Source organism: Bos mutus, chromosome 10 (assembly GCF_027580195.1).
Source record: "Bos mutus isolate GX-2022 chromosome 10, NWIPB_WYAK_1.1, whole genome shotgun sequence".
Lineage (NCBI taxonomy): Eukaryota > Metazoa > Chordata > Mammalia > Artiodactyla > Bovidae > Bos > Bos mutus.
This window is the reverse complement of record NC_091626.1, coordinates 26,568,822-26,592,497: the sequence shown is the minus strand read 5'-3', so window position 1 is coordinate 26,592,497 and position 23,676 is coordinate 26,568,822. Positions and strand designations below refer to the sequence as shown.

The 23,676-nt window shown below is 39.8% G+C and overlaps 1 protein-coding gene across 1 annotated transcript; it reads left to right on the top strand.

Moving 5' to 3' along the window:
* The first annotated feature begins 9,502 nt into the window (after positions 1-9,502).
* Positions 9,503-11,788, top strand: ADAM21 (ADAM metallopeptidase domain 21). Its single transcript, XM_014481353.2, has one exon. The coding sequence runs from the start codon at positions 9,623-9,625 to the stop codon at positions 11,786-11,788; it is 2,166 nt and encodes a 721-aa protein (XP_014336839.2). The 5' UTR covers positions 9,503-9,622.
* Positions 11,789-23,676: the final 11,888 nt, after the last annotated feature.

The following is a 23,676-nucleotide window of genomic DNA, read 5'->3' as shown; positions in this document are numbered from 1 at the left end:
TTACTTGGCCATAAAAAAGAATGAAACAATGCTATTTGCAGCAACAAAGATGGACCTAGAGATCATCATACTAAGTGAAGTAAGTCAGATAGAGAAAGACAAAAATCATATAATATCACTTACATGTGGAATCTAAAAAGTGGTTAAAATGAACTTATTTACAAAACAGAAATAGACTCATAGATTTTGAAAACAAACTTATAGTTATCAAAGAGAAAACATGGCATGGCTGTAAATTAGGAGTTTGGGATTAATATATATACACTATTATATATAAGGGCTTCCCTCATAGCTCAGTTGGTAAAGAATCCGTCTGCAATGAAGGAGACCCCAATTTGATTCCTGGGTCAGGAAGATCCACTGGAGATTTCTTGTGGATTCTTGGGCTTCCCTTGTGGCTCAGCTGGTAAAGAATCCACCTGCAATGTGGGAGACCTGGGTTTAATCCCTGGGTTGGGAAGATCCCCTGGAAAAGAGAAAGGATACCCACTCCAGTATTCTGGCCTGGGAGAATTCGTCCCAAAGAGTCAGACACAACTGAGTAACCTTCACTTTCACATACTTTATATAAAATAGACAACTAAAAGGACCTATTGTATAGTATAGGAAACTGTACTCAATCTTCTGTAATAACCTATATGGGAAAAGAATCTGAAAAAGAATGGATACATGTGTGTGTGTATGTGTATGTATATATATATATATATATAAATGAATCACTTTGCTGTACATCTGTAACTAACACAGCCTTGTATATCAACTATACTCTATTATACAATTAAAATTAAATTAAGCAAAACCAAAAAGACAACCTACTGAATAGGTGACAATATTTGCAAATTATATGACCAATAAGGGATTAATACCCAAAGTATATAAACAACTCATACAACTCAACATCAAAGAAATAAACAACTTTATTTAAAAATGGGCAGAGAACTAAACAGACGTATTTCCAAAGAGGAAAGGCAGATGGCCACAGGCACATGAAAAGATGCTCAACATTGCTAATGATTAAGAAAATGAAAATCAAAACCACAGTGACATCACACTAGTTTGACCAGCTATCATCAACAAAAGACAAATAACTAATGTTGGTGAGCATGTGGATAAAAGGGAATCCTCATACACTGTTCGTAGGAATGTAAATTGGTGCAACTATTATGAAAACAGTATGAAGGTTTCTCAAAAACTAAAAAATAGAACTTTCATATGACCCAGGAATGTACTCCTGGGTGTATACCGTAAAAAACCACAACCATTAATTGGAAAAGATACATGCACTCTATTGTTAATAGCAACACATGGAAACAACAGAAGTGTCCACTGACGGATGAATGGATAAAGAAGATGTGCTATATACATATAATGTAATATCACTCAAGTATAACAAAGAATGAAATTTTGCCATTTGCAGCAACATGCATAGACTTTGAGTGCTTTATGCTATGTGAAGTCAATCAGAAAGAGAAAGATATATACTGCATGATATCACTTGTAAGTGGAATCTAAGAAAACACCAAACTAGTTACTATAAAACAAACAGACTCACAGATATCGAGAACAAATGGGTGGTTATGAGTGTTGGATGGAAAGGATGGGTTTATAGGAACAAGGATGTGTGAAGTACCAACTATTCAGTGTAAGACAGGTTCAAAGATGCCTTGTACAACCCGGGGAATATAGCCAATATTTTGCAATAACGTTAAATGAAAAGTAACCTTTTAAAATTATATAAAAATAAAAAATATTAATCCAATAACCCTTGATTCAAACTGATATTTGCTCAAACTCTTAAAATTTAACAAAACAGATAATTCAATGTCTAAAATAAATAAATAGCAGATTAAGTGATAAAAAAGAACACACAAGTGATCTGGAAGGTAGAATAATGGAAATCACCCAACCAGAACAGCAGACAGAAAGAAAACAAAACAAAAGCAATCTATGACATCGTTGTCTGAAGCATCACTACCAACAAAGCTAGTGGAGATGATGGAATTCCAGCTGATTTATTTCAAATCCTGAAAGATGATGCTGTGAAAGTGCTGCACTCAATATGCCAGCAAATTTGGAAAACTCAGCAGTGGCCACAGGACTGGAAAAGTCAGTTTTCATTCCAATCCCAAAGAAGGGCAATGCCAAAGAATGCTCAAAGTACCGCACAATTGCACTCATCCCACACGCTAGTAAAGTAATGCTCAAAATTCTCCAAGCCAGGCTTCAGCAATATGTGAACCATGAACTTCCTGATGTTCAAGCTGGATTTAGAAAAGGCAGAGGAACCAGAGATCAAATTGCCAACATCCACTGGATCATCGAAAAAGCAAGAGAGTTCCAGAAAAACATCTATTTCTGGTACACTGACTATGCTAAAGCCTTTGACTGTGTGGATCACAATAAACTGTGGAAAATTTTTAAAGAGATGGGAATACCAGACCACCTGACCTTCCTCCTGAAAAACCTGTATGCAGGTCAAGAAGCAACAGTTAGAACTGCACACGGAGCAACAGACTTGTTCCAAACTGGGAAAAGAATATGTCAAAGCTGTATATTTCCACCTTGCTTATTTTACTTACATGCAGAGTACATCATGCAAAATGCCGGGCTGGATGAAGCACAAGCTGGAATCAAGATTGCTGGGAGAAATATCAATAACCTCAGATATGCAGATGACACCACCCTTAGAACTTAAAGAGCCTCTTGATGCAAGTGAAAGAGAAGAGTGAAAAAGCTGGCTTCAAACTCAACATTCAAAAAACTAAGATCATGGCATCTGGTCTCATCACTTGATGGTAAACAGGTGGGAAACAATGGAAACAGTGACAGACTTTATTTTGAGGGGCTCCAAGATCAGTGGGGATGGTGACTACAGTCATGAAATTAAAAGACGCTTGCTCCTTGGAAGAAAAGCTAAGACCAACCTAATCAGCTCGGCTCAGTCACTCAGTCATGTCCAACTCTTTGAGACCCCATGGACTGCAGCATGCCAGGTCTCCCTGTCCATTAGCAACTCTCAGAGTTTACTCAAACTCATGTCCATTGAGTCGGTGATGCCATCCAACCATCTCATCCTCTGTCATCCCCTTCTCTTCCCGCCATCAATCTTTCCCAGCATCAGGGTCTTCTCCAGTGAGTCAGTTTTTCACATCAGGTGGCCAAAGTATTGGAGTTTCAGCTTCATCATCAGTCCTTCCAATGAATATTCAGGACTGATTTCTTTTAGGATGGACTGGTTGGATCTTGTAGTCTAAGGGACTCTGAAGAGTCTCCTCCAACACCACAGTTCAAAAGCAGCAATTCTTCAGCGCTCAGTTTTCTTTATAGTCCAACTCTCACATCTGTACATGACCACTGGAAAAACCATAGCTTTGACTAGATGGACCTCATCATCAGGTTCTTTAGTTCCTCTTTGCTTTCTGCCATTAGAGTGGTATCATCTGCATATCTGAGGTTGTTGATATTTCTCCTGGCAATGTTGATTCCAGCTTGTGATTTATCCAGCCTGGCATTTTGCATGATGTACTCTGCATCTAAGTTAAATAAGCAGTGTGACAATATACAGCCTTGCAAAGTATAGAGAAATACAAATGAAAACCACAATAAAGTATCACTTCACACCAGTCAGAATGGTTATTATCAAAAAGTCTACAGATAAAAAAATTCTGCAGAGGCTGTGAAGAAAAGGGAACACTCCTATACTGTTGATGGGAATGTAAAGTGGTTCAGCCACTATGGAAAACAGTATGGCGTTTCTTAAAAAACTAAAAATAGAACTACCATGTTATCCTGCAATCCCACTCCTAAGTATATATCCTGAAACACCAATTCAAAAAGATACATGCACCCCAATGTTCATAGCAGCAGTATTTACCATAGATAAGACATGGAAACAACCTGAGGACCCATCAACAGATGGCTGGCTTAAGAGGATGTGTTTATATATATATATATATATATATATATATATATATATATATGCGTGCTTGTGTGTGTGCATGTACACCCACACACAATGGAACACCACTCCAGCATAAAAAGAATGAAATATTGCCATTTGTAGCAACACGGATAAACCTAGAGAATATTTAGTGAAGTAAAGCAGACAGACAAATACTGTATATTACTTGTAAGTGGAATCTAAAAAACAGTATAAACGAATCTATGTACAAAATGGAAACAGACTCACAGAAATGGTAAACAAACTTATGGTTACCAAAGGGGAATGAAAGTGGAGAAGGATAAATCAGGAATGTGGGATTAATAGATACAAACTACTATACATAAAATAGATAAGCAACAATGATCTAGTGTATAGTACAGGGAACAATATTCAATATCCACTAGTAAACTACAATGGAAAATAAGAAAATAATCTTAAATATCTATCTATCTCAATCACTTTGCTGTACACCCGAAACTAACACAATGTTGTAAATCAACTCTACTTCAATTTGAAAAGCTTGACTTAAATAACAAATACAAAAACAAAAAACCACATTGAAAAACCCTCCTGGTTTTCAGATGGGTTGTCTATATGCTTGCTAGCGTTAGTTATGATGAAGGTAGGGTTTTTGATGGAGAATAATTCTATCAGTCAGGTGTCAAAGTCTTTGGAGTTTGTGCAAGAATGATAGGGACTGGTTGACGGAAGAGTGAGAAAGAAAGGTTTAAACTTACTGTAGTCGGAGGCAGTTGGATAAATGGTTTGGATTTGACTTGGTGAGCTGTGGGCAACAGGAACTCAGCCTATGGACCATAAAGACACATGACTTCTATGATATGGGTTTCTCTAGAGTGAGTTTTAGGGCAAGCAGTAAACTGTGAGGAAGCTTAAGTTTAAGCAGGTAAGTGTATGTAAGGAGCTTTGTGAAGAGGTGAGGGTTGATTTGGGTTGTCTCTCTCTGTCTGTCTGCCTGCCTGTCTCTTTCAACAAATGAAAACTCAGAAGTAATAGGGGAAGTTGTATGTAGGGATGATATAGAGGAATTTGAATTAAAGTAAAAGAAGTATTGACTAGGAATGGATTTAGAATCCAGGAGATGATTGGTACTGGGTCAGGCATCTTCATTTTCATACCAGCTATGAAAGACTTCTTGGAATACGGAATGAAGCAGGGCAAAGACTAATAGAGTTTTGCCAAGAAAATGCACTGGTCATAACAAACACCCTCTTCCAACAACACAAGAGAAGACTCTATACATGGACATCACCAGATAGTCAACACCAAAATTAGATTGATTATATTCTTTGCTGCCAAAGATGGAGAAGCTCTATACAGTCAGCAAAAACAAGACCAGGAGCTGACTGTGGCTCAGACCATGAACTCCTTATTGCCAAATTCAGACTGAAATTGAAGAAAGTAGGGAAAACCACTAGACCATTCAGGTATGACCTAAATCAAATCCCTTATGATTATACAGTGGAAGTGAGAAATAGATTTAAGGGCCTAGATCTGATAGATAGAGTGCCTGATGAACTATGGAATGAGGTTCGTGACATTGTACAGGAGACAGGGATCAAGACCATCCCCATGGCAAAGAAATGCAAAAAAGCAAAATGGCTGTCTGGGGAGGCCTTACAAATAGCTGTGAAAAGAAGAGAAGCAAAAAGCAAAGGAGAAAAGGAAAGATATAAACATCTGAATGCAGAGTTCCAAAGAATAGCAAGAAGAGATAAGAAAGCCTTCTTCAGCGATCAATGCAAAGAAATAGAGGAAAACAACAGAAAGGGAAAGACTAGGGATTTCTTCAAGAAAATCAGAGATACCAAAGGAACATTTCATGCAAAGATGAGCTCGATAAAGGACAGAAATGGTATGGACCTAACAGAAGCAGAAGATATTAAGAAGAGATGGCAAGAATACACAGAAGAACTGTACAAAAAAGATCTTCATGACCCAGATAATCACGATGGTGTGATCACTGTCCTAGAGCCAGACATCCTGGAATGTGAAGTCAAGTGGGCCTTAGAAAGCATCACTACGAACAAAGGTAGTGGAGGTGATGGAATTCCAGTGGAGCTATTTCAAATCCTGAAAGATGATGCTGTGAAAGTGCTGCACTCAATATGCCAGCAATTTGGAAAACTCAGCAGTGGCCACAGGACTGGAAAAGGTCAGTTTTCATTCCAATCGCAAAGAAAGGCAATGCCAAAGAATGCTCAAACTACCGCACAACTGCACTCATCTCACACGCTAGTAAAGTAATGCTCAAAATTCTCCAAGCCAGGCTTCAGTAATATGTGAACTGTGAACTTCCAGATGTTCAAGCTGGTTTTAGAAAAGGCAGAGAAACCAGAGATCAAATTGCCAACATCCGCTGGATCATCGAAAAAGCAAGAGAGTTCCAGGAAAACATCTATTTCTGCTTTCTTGACTATGCCAAAGCCTTTGACTGTGTGGATCACAATAAACTGTGGAAAATTCTGAAAGAGATGGGAATACCAGACCACCTGATCTGCCTCTTGAGAAATCTGTATGCAGGTCAGGAAGCAACAGTTAGAACTGGACACGGAACAACAGATTGGTTCCAAATAGGAAAAGGAGTTCGTCAAGGTTGTATATTGTCACCCTGTTTATTTAACTTATATGCAGAGTACATCATGAGAAACGCGGGACTGGAAGAAACACAAACTGGAATCAAGATTGCTGGGAGAAATATCAATAACCTCAGATATGCAGATGACACCACCCTTATGGCAGAAAGTGAAGAGGAACTCAAAAGCCTCTTGATGAAAGTAAAAGTGGAGAGTGAAAAAGTTGGCTTAAAGCTCAACATTCAGAAAACGAAGATCATGGCATCCGGTCCCACCACTTCATGGGAAATAGATGGGGAAACAGTGGAAACAGTGTCAGACTTTATTTTTCTGGGCTCCAAAATCACTACAGATGGTGACTGCAGCCATGAAATTAAAAGATGCTTACTCCTTGGAAGGAAAGTTATGAGCAACCTAGATAGCATATTCAAAAGCAGAGACATTACTTTGCCAACAAAGGTTCGTCTAGTCAAGGCTATGGTTTTTCCTGTGGTCATGTATGGATGTGAGAGTTGGACTGTGAAGAAGGCTGAGCGCCAAAGAATGGATGCTTTTGAACTGTGGTGTTGGAGAAGACTCTTGAGAGTCCCTTGGACTGCAAGGAGATCCAACCAGTCCATTCTGAAGGAGATCAGCCCTAGGATTTCTTTGGAAGGAATGATGCTGAAGCTGAAACTCCAGTACTTTGGCCATCTCATGCAAAGAGTTGACTCATTGGAAAAGACTCTGATGCTGGGAGGGATTGGGGGCAGGAGGAGAAGGGGACGACAGAGGATGAGATGGCTGGATGGCATCACTGACTCGATGGACGTGAGTTTGAGTGAATTCCGGGAGTTGGTGATGGACAGGGAGGCCTGGCGTGCTGCAATTCATGGGGTTGCAAAGAGTCGGACACGACTGAGCGACTGATCTGATCTGATCTGATGAAAGACTTCTTAGATTAGCTTGGCTTAGTTGCTCTTCATAAGAAATTGAACTTACCTTGGCAGTACATTTATCACAGTCATGGATGAAATCAGATTTTTGAGCCTGAAGCATCTACAAGAGGAGAGGCCACTTTAAGAAAAAGAATAGAAAATTACAATAAGGATAAAAATGAACATTTATTTAGCATCGGAAGAAATCACAACAAACAATAACTTTCAAAAGTTTGAAAATACCATAAACATCACAAAAAATTTCAAAAACCCAATACTTGCATTAACTTCCTAACACACTTCTATGTTTCCCTACAGTTTTATAATCACTTCCTCTTGAGCTGCCTCCCTCATGAGAATTATTTTGTTATATTTTCTCTGGAGAGGACAGAAAGTAATTGCCTGTCCCTAGTGTATTCAACCAAAATTTATTTTTTATTATTGATATTTAGAAAATTCAGCTTTACAACTTGTTACTGGTAAAACAATAAAAATTACCTAAGTTATTAAATTTCAGGAAACATTTATCAAGTCTTTAATATATGAACCATTTTATTTCAGGGCACTTCAAATTTTCTTGTATAGTAACTAATTTTGAACACTTACGACTCTCATAAACTGCATTACTAAGCACCTCCTAGGGGTTTATGGAGGTCTATACAATGAGGGTCCCTGAATTATTAACTTTATTACTCATATTAATGTGATGCAGATCCTATTATAATAATTTGATTATTTTTTTCCACAGGCTCAGTGCTTCTTAGCCTCTTTTTTGTCACTTAACTGAGACTATGATGATGTCTATGGACACTCTCCTCAGCCATAGAAAAGGGCACATAATATATAAAATATTGAATACAGTGTTATAGAGCCTTCTAAAGTTATTCTTGCTCCTGTCACATGTTTCTGCACTAAATTGATAATCTGCTTAGTGCACTGTATTTTAATTTTATTTCCCTAGTATCTAGCACAAGGTCCTACACATTTTGTATGCTCCAGACATAAATTAAAGAAATTAATGAGTGTTGCCAGGCAGATTGTATGCCAGGTAATACAGAAATTCTTCACTTTCAAAAACTGTTGGTAAATACATTTTAGCAGACATTGGGAATTTTCCCCTGCAGTCCTAAAATACCAGGCACTCTGATGCCTTTGCCCCTAGAAGAGAGAATTCCTTTTCTCAGACTTTTAAATTTCATGAATTCTTATTATCCCTTCTGAAGTTATTTCCTTTCGTATTTCATATTCTCCTACAGGTAACCAGGGAGAACGACCTTGTTTTCCTCATTCCTTTAGAAGATGTCAGTATTTACGATTTTTTTCTCTTATAAAAATTATATTCAAATATGAATACATTTTAAGTGGCATTCACCTATAACCCAAGTACTTCACCACCCCTCCCCATCACCACCCACTGTTTACATTTTTCACTGTATGGAGGACTATACTAGGTATTATAGACCTTATAATATAGGGGATATTAAAATGAGTTAAAATCATAAACCTTGCACTAAATGACTCAATGAGTGAAGGAAAATATCGCAAGGAGACAAGCAAATAACTTGAGATAAATAGTCTAAAGTAAATCATAAGACTGATGCAAATTGACATAATGATTGTGATGGTCTCTGACCTCTCCAGTTTTGATAGGAGAAAGTAATAAGAGTTATTCAAGGGCAACAGGCACAAACCAACAGTTTTGGACAAATTGAGATACAGTGTCACTGTACTCTGAAGTTTCTTTAGTTCTGCTTTAACATTATATTGAGGAGATTTTTATGCCACCTATAGGTATTTGAGATAATTGTCTAATGAAAACCCAAGTGCCTAGCAACCAGTTCCCACAACTATCCACTGTCGATAGGGCCAATATTGTTTTATCTTTGTCCCCTCTAACTTTACATCCCCAGTTACTGAAAGCAAATCCAAAGCTTTTTGCTGCATTAATCACTCTTGACACATTCAAATTCTTTCTCCTATTTTCCTTACCCAATCCCACCACCATCCCCCACCCTTCTTTTTATTTTCACTTTGCAGCACTGCCCGCTCTGATGGTCCCACTCTGACAGGACACAGATCCTTAAAGTTCAGCTCAGAGGGAGGAGCCAGGTCAGCAGTGCCTGATAAGTTCTTCTCTGGACAGATGGCTCCATAGTGGCTGCTCCATCATGGTGACTGGTGAGGCGAGAGTGTCCATGCAGGTTGTTGGACTGCTCTGGCTTGAGGTGTCTCTGTTCTCTTCTGGCCTGTCCCAGGAAAGGCGCTCTCAAAGCCTCAACTCCCCAGATGTGGTGATTCCCTTGAAGGTTACCAACGGGAGCAGAGGTCCAAATGCTCCAGGCTGGCTCTCCTACAGCCTGCAGTTTGGGGGTCAGAGACGTGTTGTCTACATAAGAGCTAAGAAGATCTTGGTTTCCAAAGCCCTCCCAGTGTTCACCTACACGGACCAGCACGCCCTTCAGCAGGATCAGCCTTTTGTCCCTAATGACTGCTATTATCACGGTTATGTGGAGGGGGTCCCCGAGTCCCTTGTTGCTCTCAGTACTTGTGCTGGGGGCTTTCAAGGAATGCTGCGGATAAATGACTTTACCTATGAAATCAAGCCCATCAGGCACTCTACTACATTTGAACACCTGGTATCTAAGATAAACACTAAAGAGACACAGTTCTCACCAATGAGATGTGGCTTAACAAATAAAGCAGCACACCAGCAGCTGGAATTCGAAGAGGCTGAGAAATTAACTCTGAAACAAAATTCTGCTTATAACCGGTGGGCCCATTTGTGGTTTCTGGAGCTGGTTGTGGTGGTAGATCACAATTTCTTCATTTATTCTCAAAGTAATTTCTCGAAGGTGCAGGAGAATGTATTTGTTGTTGTCAACATAGTGGATTCCATTTATCAGCAGTTGGGTACCTATGTGATTTTGATGGGGATTGAGATTTGGAATTATGGAAATGTTTTTCCACTGATAAGCATAGAACAGGTTCTGGAGGACTTCTCTCAGTGGAAACAAATCAGTCTTTCCCAGCTACAGTATGATGCTGCCCATATTTTCATTGAAAATTCACTTATAAGTGTCCTTGGTATAGCCTATGTGGCAGGAATATGTCACCCTCCTCTCGACTGTGGAGTTAATAATTTCAAAGGAGACCCCTGGTCTGTTTTTGCTCTCACTGTAGCTCATGAGTTAGGTCATACTCTGGGTATGAAGCATGATGAAGAATTCTGTGTGTGTGGACAAAGCGCTTGCATCATGAATGCTATCAGGTTGCCAGCAGAGAGATTCACGAATTGTAGCTATGCAGAATTTACAAAGACCACTTTAAACCAGGGATCATGTCTGCACAATGTGCCAATTCCAGAGGCAGTCTTCATGCTGAATCACTGTGGAAATGGTGTGATTGAAGGAGAAGAGAAATGTGACTGTGGATCTATAAAGCAGTGTGAACAAGATCCCTGTTGTCTGTTGAACTGCACTCTAAGACCTGGGGCTGCTTGTGCTTTCGGGCTTTGTTGCAAAGACTGCAAGTTCATGCCATCAGGGGAGCTCTGTAGACCTCAGATCAATGAATGTGACCTTCCAGAGTGGTGCAATGGGACATCTCATCAGTGCCCAGAAGATGTCCATGTGCAGGACGGGATTCCCTGTAGTGACAGTGCCTTTTGCTATCAAAAGAGCTGCAATAGCCATGATGAACAGTGCAGGGAGATTTTTGGTGAAGGTGCAAAGAGTGCATCTCAGAGATGCTATAAAGAAATCAACTCCCAGGGAAGCCGTTTTGGCCACTGTGGTGTAAATGGCACAACATACCTAAAATGCCCTATTTCAGATAGCTTTTGTGGGAGAGTTCATTGTGAGAATGTGGGGAACATCCCCCACCTGAGAGATCACTCAAATTTGCAATACACTCACATCAATGGTGTCACCTGCTGGAGTACAGACTATCACTTAGAGATGAGTATACCTGATATACCTGACGTTGGTGAAGTGAAAGATGGCACCATGTGTGGTCCAGGAAAGATCTGCATACACAAGAAGTGTGTCAGCCTATCTCTTCTGTCACGGGCCTGCTTGCCTGAGACCTGTAACATGAAGGGGATATGCAATAACAAACATCACTGCCACTGCGGCTACGGGTGGTCCCCGCCCTACTGCCTACACAGAGGCACTGGGGGTAGTGTTGACAGCGGCCCAGCATCTGCCAGAAGAGCTTTCTTGCCAATAGTTGTGCCTCTTGGTTTGTTTGTTTTGCTTCTACCTTTAATTGCTGTGTTTATGTATCTTCAAAAACGTTTTAGACCCAAGAAGACTAAGACTCACTCTCCCAATTAAGAATATGACTGTAACCTAATAGCCTATACATTAAGTTTTAGTCTAGGGCAGTAGAAATATTCCAACATGCCTGTTCAGGAACACATTTCTGACAGTTTGCAAAAAAATGCGGACACCTTGCCTTCTGTCAGTATTAAAGATATTGCCATCAAGCAAAGGTAATTCCTAACGTTTTCCTATCTACTGTTCATGGTTGTAAAAGGCAAATAAAATTCATTTCCCTGCAAGTGAGTCCTCTTTGTGTTTTTTTGAGCACAGATATGACTCAGGAAAGGCAGGAGACATACATCTGGGGACCCAGGGATGAGTCTCGCCTCTTTTCATTTCTTCCCAAAGTAACTTCTCAAAGTTACACAGGATGTATTTGCTGTTGTCAGCCTAGTGGATTTCATTTATCAACAGTTGGGTACTGATGTGATTTTGATTGGGACTGAGATTTAGAATCATGGAAATGTTTTCCCATTGAAATGCACAGAACAAGCAAAGACTGCAACGCAATTCATGCCATCAGTGGGACTTTGTAGATATAAGGTCAATAAGAGTGATCTTCCAGAGTGCTGCAATGGGACATCTCATCAGTGCCAGAAGATGTACATGTGCAGGACAGGTTTTCCCTGTAGTGACAGTGCCTGCTGTTACCAAAAGTGAAATAATAAAGTTGAAAAATTACTTAATTTTCTAACACTGTGATCCAAAATCTGAAAAGAAGGATAACAATAATGCTTTCCCATCCAACCTCTAGGGATTATTAGGTAAACAAAAGAGAGAAAGGAATGGTTTCTTATTAAAGTATAAACAAATTGTTTTTAACAAAAATTCCTGACACTGTTTCTTCTGCTTCCTAGCCAAGCTTATCTGCTCTAACACTTTGTCTTAATTTGGCAGTTTGCATATCCTCTTTGAGGATTTCCTTTGAATACCAGAATATAATCTTCATGAGGGCAGAGTTATTTTAACTGTTTTCTGCTCACTGTTGTGTCCCAGTACCTAGAACAGTGCCAGATACACAATAAATATTTAAATGGACTATTAATTGCATAAAATTAATTAGGAAATAAAAAAATACTTTGGTCCTCTTTTAAAAACTACTATAGCTCTTCTTCAAAATTGAACTTTGAATATTTAAAATGTGTATTTATAATGCTCTTTTTGTACTTGTCCTTCACTATCTTTTAGTCCCCAGGTTATGATCTCCTCAGTCTATTCTCAGTATAGCTGGAAGTCTTGTCTCTTGAAAACACATTTCTATATCAGATACCCTCTGTATATGGTCCAGACAACTTGTAAATGCCTCTCTTTGTCAACTGAATTAAACTTTTTGATACCATTTTCCACTATCCTTTGCACATTTTGCATCCTCCAGCTATTTCCTGTTTTAAATATACTTAGCTGTGTCAGACCTCTGCACATCTATACATCAATTCCCGTTCCCCAAATTCTGTTTACCACCCTCTCCAACCCCCTTGCCTTGGAAAACTCCCATTTTCCTCTCAACAGAGGTTATACAAAACATCTTTGGAAAAGCATTTCCTTGTGAAATGCTTGTTCTACTTGTGTGCTTGTCGCTTTGTGCTCATCGCTTGGAGGCATTCTAGGAACAGATGAGGAATAGATGGTAACAATGGATCACCCAGAAACAGAAAGAAGAAACGGATGTTTAGTGGAGTCACAGAAACAGGGAAGCAAGAACCAAGGAGACAAGCTGATTAAATTTCGTTTTAGAACATAAATCAGAGATTTACCCACACGTTTTCAGTATACACAATCATATGGAGACAAAAGGCAGCTGCTCCAATTTATTGTTTCTCTTTTGAAATTATTTTGTGTATGGTGTCATTGTTCAGTTGCTAGGTCATATCCAACTCTTGCAACCCCAAGGAGCCCATTAGGCTCCTCTGTCCATGGGATTCTCCAGGCAAAAATACTGGAGTGGGTTGCCATTTCCTTCTCCAGGGGATCTTCCCAACCAGTGATGGAACATACGTCTCCTACATTGGCAAGTGGATTCTTTACCACTGAACCACAAGGTAAGCTCCTGTTTTTGTATAAAAATATTAAATTTGATTACAGTCAAATTTATCAGTCTAATATTATTTTACATTCACTGGGTTTTACATTTTTCACTTGTGGTAACTTTGAGATAATCCTTTTTATTTTCTGGGATTATGCTGACTTTGGTTTTCATGCTCAAATTTGGACTTTATTTTGCTATAAGAAATGAAATCTTCAATTATTTACTAAGAAAAAAACCCCTCAAATTGTCAGAGAGCAAAGAGAATCATCAAGAAGTAAAATTCCTTAAATATATTAAAAAATTGAACACATATCCATTGTAGCAGTGGACATGCAAAGTATAATTTGCATAATTGAGAGTTTCTTTCTGTAGATCAGAACTGAAAAGTAGAAACAATGAGAAAAAATAGAGTGCTCAATTATTTCTCCTTTAAGCTCCTTTATGACTTAGCATGGCTGGATTAGGGAATTAGAAAACAAAACATAACCTCACCTAGGGGTGCTGCCAGGGTTAGCAGAATCACAGTGTGTCTCATTCCTTTTCTTTTATGGAAACACAGGAGAATGCAGAAAACTAATATTTCTAAAACCTAACAGGGGAAAAGATAGGAAGAGTAAAGTGTAAATTATTCTACACAAAGTCTTCAGAAGGCCACACTTCTCTTTTTTGATTTTGCAGCGATTATCATATGAGGGTTGAGGGTGACTAGAGTTCCCAAGAACAATTCTAAATATATGAGAACAACATAAGGAGCCTCAGCCATCCAGACTCAGAGTTCTAACGTCACCTGCAGGGTAGTGACACCTAGCTCTAGATCTCCAGTTCTCCCTGCAACTCCACTCTCATTTAACCAGTTGTCTACCAGACATTCCCACATGCATGTTCAAAAACCATATCATATGAATATGGGCAACACTTAACTCTTTCTGAGGGGGAGGGGCTGTACCATGCGGCATGTGGGATCTCGGTTCCCTGACCAGGGATGGAACCTGTGTACCCTTCTCTTGAGGTGTGGAGTCTTAACCACTGGACTACCAGAGAAGTCCCCACACTGAACTCCTCCTCCCCCCTCCATCAGCAAGGGTTAATTGTTATGGCTCCTCCAGTGATAAAAAGAATCAACGGCACAACAACAATGACAAAAAAGAAAAGAAATAGAAACCCGACCATATGTTTTTTTTTCAAATGGCTATCCCGTTGTTCCAATGTTTTACCAACAAATTAAGATTCTGTATTATATTTTAATTTGTTAGAGTCATATTATCTTCCTTGCAAAGTTTTTTCAAGAAGTTGTAATGTTTACAATATTTCTAATTTTAGGAAAAGCTGCATTGTTATGTTATGTTGGCTGAGTTAATTAGGCTGAATCTGTCAATTATATCAAGATTAGTGGTTAAAATTAACCTCCTCATAATGAACATAGAGTCATAACTGGAGTTCCCTAAAAAGTATGCACTGAGATCAGGGTTTAGATGGAGTTAATTTACATGGGAGGCACAAAACTGAGTATATTATGAGCAAATTTCCACTGTGGGCTACTGGAGCCATTCCCTGTAAACTCTCTAAGTCATGTGAAACACACTTTAGAATATCCCTCCATGTCGTAGGAGAAAGCTGTCAGAAAAAGAAGTGAGATACAGCATTTGAAGTAGGAAGCTGCCACAGGATGGAAAATTGTCACAGCAGGAAACTGCCTCCTGCACAGTGAACTTAGGTGGATCAGGGAGGCGCAGGGTGGGCCACCAGCTACTGCACCCAGGTTCCCTAGAAAATAGATGCTGAGCCAAGGATTACATGCATTTGACCTTTTGTAGTATGATGACAATTCCTATACAGACTAGTGGCTTCTGACTTTACAGCAGTGTATTTGGCCCATCCACAGAGCAGGCTAGAAGCAAAAAGGAGTTAATACATCTGGAAGCAACTCTTAATCAATGAGAAAGATTTTGCAAATAAATCTCACAGTTCCCCGAGTCCTCATGGAACAATTCTGAGGTGTCTGACAGTGTCTCTCAGAGAATCCACAGGAGAACTGTGTCCTAGTTGCTCACGTGGTCACTCACTAATGTATGCTTGATTTACTTTTATCCCTTCCCTGTCTTAGTTGTAAAGTTGGGCATGGTATTAAAGTCCCAAGACCTCTAAATGTTTACAGAGAATCAGCCTACAGACTGTGCTGAAAATAATACCCAAGATTTGTCACACATCTGCAAAATTATCAAGATTTAGGTCTCTGGTATGTTTCCTACGTAAAAATTAAAGGTCCTCTTAGAAAGTGTTCTAGTTTCATTCTTTTACAAGTGGTTGACCAGATTTCCCAGCACCACTTGTTAAAGAGATTGTCTTTAATCCATTGTATATTCTTGCCTCCTTTGTCAAAGATAAGGTGTCCATATGTGCGTGGATTTATCTCTGGGCTTTCTATTTTGTTCCATTGATCTATATTTCTGTCTTTGTGCCAGTACCATACTGTCTTGATAACTGTGGCTTTGTAGTAGAGCCTGAAGTCAGGTAGGTTGATTCCTCCAGTTCCATTCTTCTTTCTCAAGATCGCTTTGGCTATTCGAGGTTTTTTGTATCCAGCAATCCCACTGCTGGGCATACACACTGAGGAAACCAGAAGGGAAAGAGACACGTGTACCCCAATGTTCATCGCAGCACTGGTTATAATAGCCAGGACATGGAAGCAACCTAGATGTCCATCAGCAGATGAATGGATAAGAAAGCTGTGGTACATATACACAATGGAGTATTACTCAGCCATTAAAAAGAATACATTTGAATCAGTTCTAATGAGGTGGATGAAACTGGAGCCTATTATACAGAGTGAAGTAAGCCAGAAGGAAAAACACCAATATAGTATACTAACGCATATATATGGAACTTAGAAAGATGGTAACAATAACCCTGTGTATGAGACAGCAAAAGAGACACTGATGTATAGAACAGTCTTATGGACTCTGTGGGAGAGGGAGAGGGTGGGAAGATTTGGGAGCATGGCATGGAAACATGTAAAATATCATGTATGAAATGAGATGCCAGTCCAGGTTCGATGCACGATACTGGATGCTTGGGGCTGGTGCACTGGGACGACCCAGAGGGATGGTATGGGGAGGGAGGAGAGAGGAGGGTTCAGGATGGGGAACACATGTATACCTGTGGTGGATTCATTTCGATATTTGGCAAAACTAATACAATTATGTAAAGTTTAAAAATAAAATAAAATAAAAAAAAGGTCCTCTTAGGAGAGAAGTGTTACCTTAAGATTTGGGATGAGAACATTTGAGGGGATGCATTTGAAAACTTGAATCGGGAGATTTTCTTGAACACTCTGGGCCAGCATAACTCATTCCTTAACGCTTGCTATAAGAGAGCAGCCTCTCATTACCTGGAGACCAGGCTTCACCAAAGATTATGCTTACACTCCTGAAGATCTGTCCTTAATTTTCCCTCATAGCATCTAGACCAATAACTAGCGTCAGTCCTCAAAATGGTCCAAGTGGGGCTGTACAGTTCTTGGTATAAGATGAATTGGATCATTGCTCCAAAGAACTATGCGAAGTGGCTAATATATGACCTTAGGAGTCAGGTAGAGTGCCTGAAGAACTATGGATGGAGGTTCGTAACATTGTACAAGAGGAATTGATCAAAACTATTCCCAAGAAAAAGAAATGCAAAAGGGCAAAATGGTTATCTAAGGTTTTGATGGAGCAAGGTGGCGCTCCATCAAATCGATGGAGCAAGATGGCAGAGTAGAAGGACATGTGCTCATCTTCTCCTGCAAGAACTTCAAAATTGCAACTTGCTGATGAACCACCATTGACAGGAGAATGTTGGATCCCACCAAAAAAAGATGCCCCACATCCAAGGGCAAAGGAGAAGCCCCAGCAAGATGGTAGGAGGGGCAAAATCATGTCTAGAATCAAACCCCATACTCAGCAGAGATGCTTGGAGGGCTGAAACAAAATCTTGTGCACACTACACCCAGAGACCCCAAAGAGACTGAGCCAGACCAACCTTGGGGTGTTTGAGTATCTCCTGTGGAGGCACAGGTCAGCGGTGGCCTGCCGCAGGGGCAGTGGCTCTTGCTGCAGCAGACCTAGGTCACACAGTGTGTGGCATAAGCCCTCTTGGAGGAAGTCACCATTAACCCCACCATAGAGCCACCAAGCAGACAACCCACAAACTGCAGAACAATTATACCAAATAAATTCTCACACTGTTAAGAAAGTTCTAGGAACCACGACAGATTTCCCAACCTGGGGGTCTGGCAAAGGGACTGAGAACTCCCAGGGAATTTGACTTTGGAGGCCAGTAGGATTTGATTACAGAACTTACACAGGACTGGGGAAACAGACTCTTGGAGGACACAAACAAAACCTTGTGTGCACCAGGACCCAGGAGAAAAGAGCAGTCCAAAAGAGGCTGACCCAGACTTGCCTGTGAGTCTCGAGGAGACTCTAGCAGAGGCATGGGTCAACAGTGCCTGCTGCAGGGTCAGGGACACTGAATACGACAGTGCATGCAGAAGACCTTTTGAAGGAGGTTTCCATTATCTTCATTCAGTTCAGTTCAGTCACCCAGTTGTGTCCAACTCTTTGCAACCCCATGGACTGCAGCACACCAGGCTTCCTTGTCCATCATCAACTCCCTGAGCTCACTCAAATTCATGTCCATCGAGTTGGTGATGCCATCCAACCATCTAATCCTCTGTCATTCCCTTCTCTTGCCTTCAATCTCTCCCATCACTGGGGTCTTTTCCAATGAGTCAGTTCTTTACATGAGGTGGCCAAAGTATTGGAGTTTCAGCTTCAGCATCAGTCCTTCCAATGAATATTCAGGACTGATTTCCTTTAGGATTGACTGGTTGAATCTTCTTGCTGTCCAAGGGACTCTCAAGAGTCTTCTCCAACACCACAGTTCAAAAGCATCAATTCTTTGGCTCTCAGCTTTCTTTATAGTCCAACCCTCACATCCATACATGACTACTGGAAAAACCATAGCTTTGACTAGACGTACCTTTGTCAGCAAAGTAATGTCTTTGTTTTTTAATATGCTGTCTACGTTGGTCATAGCTTTTCTTCCAAGGAGTAGGCATCTTTTAATTTCATGGCTGCAGTCACCATCTGCAGTGATTTTGGAGCCCCCAAAAATAAAGTCTGACACTGTTTCCACTGTTTACCCATCTATATGCCATCAAGTGATGATCAGATGCCATGATCTTAGTTTTTTGAGTGGTGGGTTTTAAGCCAGGTTTTTCACTCTCCTCTTTCACTTGCATTAAGAGGCTCTTTAGTTCTTAGATATCTGCCGTAAGGGTGGTGTCATCTGCATATCTGAGGTTATTGATATTTCTCCCTGCAATCTTGATTCCCGTTTGTACTTCATCCAGCCTGGCATTTTGCATGATGTACTCTGCATCTAAGTTCAATAAACAGGGTGAACATATACAGTCTTGATGTACTCCTTTCCCAATTTGGAACCAGTCTGTTGTTCCATGTCCATTCTAACTGTTGCTTCTTGACCTGCATACACGGTTTGCAGCAGGAAGGTAAGGTGGTTTGGTATTCCCATCTCTTGAAGAATTTTCCACAGTTTGTTGTGATCCATACAGTCTAAGGCTTTAGCATACAGCAGAAATAGGTATTTTTCCAGAATTCTCTTGCTTTCTCATGCTTTTTTCCATGATCCAATGGATGTTGGCAATTTGACCTTTGGTTCCTCCACCTTTTCTAAATCCAGCTTGAACATCTGGAAGTTCTAGTTCACGTACTGCTGAAGCTTAACTTGAAGGATTTTGAGCATTACCTTGTTAGCATCTGAAATGAGTGCAATTGTATAGTAGTTGGAACATTCTTTGGCATTGCCCCACTTTGCAATTGGAATGAAAACTGACCTTTTCCAGTCCTGTGAGTTTCCCAAATTTGCTGGCATATTGAGTGCTGCACTTTAACTGCATTATCTTTCAGGATTTGAAATAGCTCAGCTGGAACTCCATCACCTCCACTAGTTTTGTTCGTAGTGATGCTTCCTAAGGCCCACTTGACTTCACATTTCAGGATGTCCGGCTCTAGGTGAGTGCACACCATTTTGGTTATTTGGGTAGTTAAAATCTTTTTGTACAGTTCTTCTGTGTATTATTGCCAGCTCTTCTTAATTTCTTCTGCTTCTGTTAGGTCCATACCATTTCTGTCCTTTATTGTGCCCGACTTTGCATGAAATGTTCCCTTGGTATCTCTAATTTTCTTGAAGAGATCTCTAGTCTCTGCACTGATCACTTAAAAAGGCTTTCATTTATCCCTGCTATTCTTTGGAACTCTGCATTAAGATGGGTTTATCTTTCCTTTTCTCTTTTGCCTTTTCACTTCTCTTCTTTTCTCAGCTATTTGTAAGGCCTCCTCAGACGACCATTTTGCCTTTTTGCATTTCTTTTCCTTGGGGATGGTTTGATCACTGCCTCCTGTACAATGTTACAAACCTCAGTCCATAGTTCATTGGCACTCTGTCTATCTAATCCTTTGAATCTATTTCTCACTTCCACTGAATCATAAAGGGATTTGATTTAGGTCATACCTGAATGTTCTAGTATCATTTAAGTCTGAATGTTGCAATAAGTAGTTCATCACAGTCAGTTCCCAGTTTTGTTTTTGCTGACTATATAGAGCTTCTCCATCTTTGGATGCAAAGAATATAATCAATCAGATTTCAGTATTGACCATATGGTGATGTCCATGTGTAGGGTCTTCTCTTGTGTTGTTGCAAGAAGGTGTTTGCTGTGATCAGTGCGTTCTCTTGGCAAAACTATTAGCCTTTGCCCTTCATTTTTAGTCCAAGGCCAAACTTGCCTGTTACTCCAGGTATCTCTTGACTTCCTACTTTTGCATTCCAGTCCCCTATGATGAAAAGGACCTCCTTTTTCGGTGTTAGTTCTAGAAGGTCTTGAAGGTCTTCATAGAACCGTTCAACTTCAGCTTCTTCAGCTTTAGTGGTTGGGGCATAGACTTGGATTACTGTGATATTTAATGGTTTGCCTTGGAAACGAACTGAGATCATTCTGTCATTTTTGAGATTGCATCCAAGTACTACATTTCAGAGCCTTGTGTTGACTATGAGGGCTACTCCATTTCTTCTAAGGGATTCTTGCCCACAATAGTAGATATAATGGTCATCTGAATTAAATTTGCCCATTCCTTTCCATTTTAGTTCACTGATTCCTAAAATGTTGATGTTCAATCTTGCCATCTCCTGTTTTGACAATATTTCAACATAAATCAACATGCCTTAAAATAACTTTCGGGTAACAGGACAAATCATGAGAGATATTAGAAAATATTTCAACTGCATGAAAATAAACTTACTACATGTCAAATTTATATATTTATTCAAATAAAATATGTAATACGCAATTACTATAGAATATTGCCTATTCTAGGATCTCACATAAATTTCAATAGTATGCATTCTTTTGAGAATTGCTTCTTTCACTTAGCATATTTTCAGAGATTCATCCATGCTACCTATTCATGAAGTCTCGATAGTATTGGCATAAGAAAAGATATATAGATCAATGGGACAGAATAGGGAGTCCAGAAAGAGTTTTTCTTGCTTTGTTTTCATGATAGTTCATTATTAATGTGTAGAAAAGCAATAGATTTCTGTGTATTACTCTTGTATCCTACAACTTTATTGAACTTTTTAATTAGTTTCAATCATTTTTTGCTGGAAACCTCAGGATTTTCTCCATATATTACCACATCATCTGCAAATAGTGACAGGTTACTCTTTCTTGGATAACTTTTATTTCTTTTTCTCATCTGACTGCTATGGCAAGGACTTGCAATGATGTGTTAAATATAAATGGTTAGAGTGGGTATCCCTGTCTTGTTCCTGATTTTAGAGAAAAAGTTTCAACATTGAGTATGACGTTAGTGTGGGTCTGTCATAATGGCCTTTATTATGTTGAGATACGTTCCTTTTGTACCCACTTGTATGAAAGTTTTTATCCTGAATGAGGTTGAATTTTGTCAAATGCTTTTTCTGTGTCTATGGAGATGATTATGTGCTTTTATCCTTCCTTTTGTTAATGTGGTATATGACATTGATTTTTTTCAAATGTTGACTCATCCTCACATCTCTGGACTAAATCCCACTTGATCATGGTATTTAATCCTTTCTACATATTGTTGAATTTTCTTTTTTTTTAACTTTATTAACACATTTTCAATTAGAATAGGCATAAACCAAGAGAGGGAAAAAAAATCAGGATGATGTACCACTGTCACTCTGTGAGCAGGGAGGAGGCAGGAAATGGAACAGATGAGCAGAACAATGTCCTGAGACTAGGCTACATAACATGTAAATGCCTCGGTCAAGTCTTAGCCAACTTAATCTACACTTGAAAACAGGAGCCAAGGTTCATCTTATTTAGTTCAAGAATTTTTACACTGAATATATAGTGCTTCATTTCTCAGAAAGTGATGCTAGTTATTATTATAAGGAAGAAGTTCCCATTACACAAGGGCTGCTGCTGCTGCTAGAAAACCTCAAATGCAAGTAGGTAGCTGTGCTAGCTCAGGATGCACCGTCGGACTGAGCAGCTTGTGTACATCTCCTTTGAATGCAGATCTGCATCTGGGTTTAGAAAGGCAGCAATCATTACATCTTGGCTTTTATTCTAGATGCTTAACTTAGTTAAGGTGAAAATTCAAGCGCAATAAGTAGTTAAAATGTAATGATAGTCGATACAGTCTCTTACAGCTACACACATTCTCTAATAATGCTTACATGGAATAAAACCAGTGTTACTTAATTGGTGTGTGACACACACAGAACTGAAGAAAAGTAATTCTAAATGTACACAGCGACACGGTAAAAATGCAAATACACCATAGAACTAAAGTGATCCGACAGCACTGCTTGATGCCCAGGGTGAAGGTGACGGGTCTAACACGCAGCTGAGCCTGTATCAGTCATTCCACTCACAAAGCTTGTGAAAGATTCAGTTTAGTTCAGTTCAATCGCTCAGTAGTGTCCAACTCTTTGCGAACCTACGGACTGCACCATGCCAGGCTTTCCCGTCCATCACCAACTCCCAGAGCTCGCTCAAACTCATGTCCATCCAGTCGGTGATGCCATCCAACCATCTCATCCTTTGTCATCTCCTTCTCCTCGTGTCTTCATTGTTTCTGAGCATCAGGGTCTTTTCCAATGAGTCAGTCCTTCACATCAGGTGGCCAAAATATTGGAGCTTCAGCATCAGTCCTTCCAATGAATATTCAGGACTGATTTCCTTTAGGATGGACTGGTTTGATCTCCTTGCAGTTCAAGGAACTCCCAAGAGTCTTCTCCAACACCACAGTTCAAAAGCATCAGTTCCTCAGCGCTCAGCTTTCTTTACAGTCCAACTCTCACATCCATACCTGACCACTGGAAAAACTATAGCTTTAACTAGTTGGACCTTTGTTAGGAAAGTAATGTCTCTGCTTTTGAATACGCTGTCTAGGTTGGTCATAGCTTGTCTTCCAAGGAGCAAGCATCTTTTAATTTCATGGCTGCAGTCACCATCTGCAGTATTTTGGAGCCCAGTGATTTTGATCCTAGGATCAGGATCCCAGGAAAGCATCAGGTTCCCAGGAAAGAAACTAGTCTGTGTAAGTCTTTTGAACTGTAAAACCAGGATACGATTACAACTATCTTGATGTCTGAACAAGATACCAGATCGAACAGTAAGATCCCCGGCCCTACTGGAAGACATGAAGGTCCTCAGACAGCAAATGCTCACTGGCCCCTGGAAGGCTTCATGTGCATGATATAAAGGCAAGTTGCTGAAGACTTACAGGCGAACTTCTGGGAAGTTTCCACTGTGCCCTGAATT

What these genes read in the sequence shown, in the direction of transcription:
- ADAM21 (XM_014481353.2), top strand. Translation starts at nt 9,623, where the DNA reads ATGGTGACTGGTGAGGCGAGAGTGTCCATGCAGGTTGTTGGACTGCTC.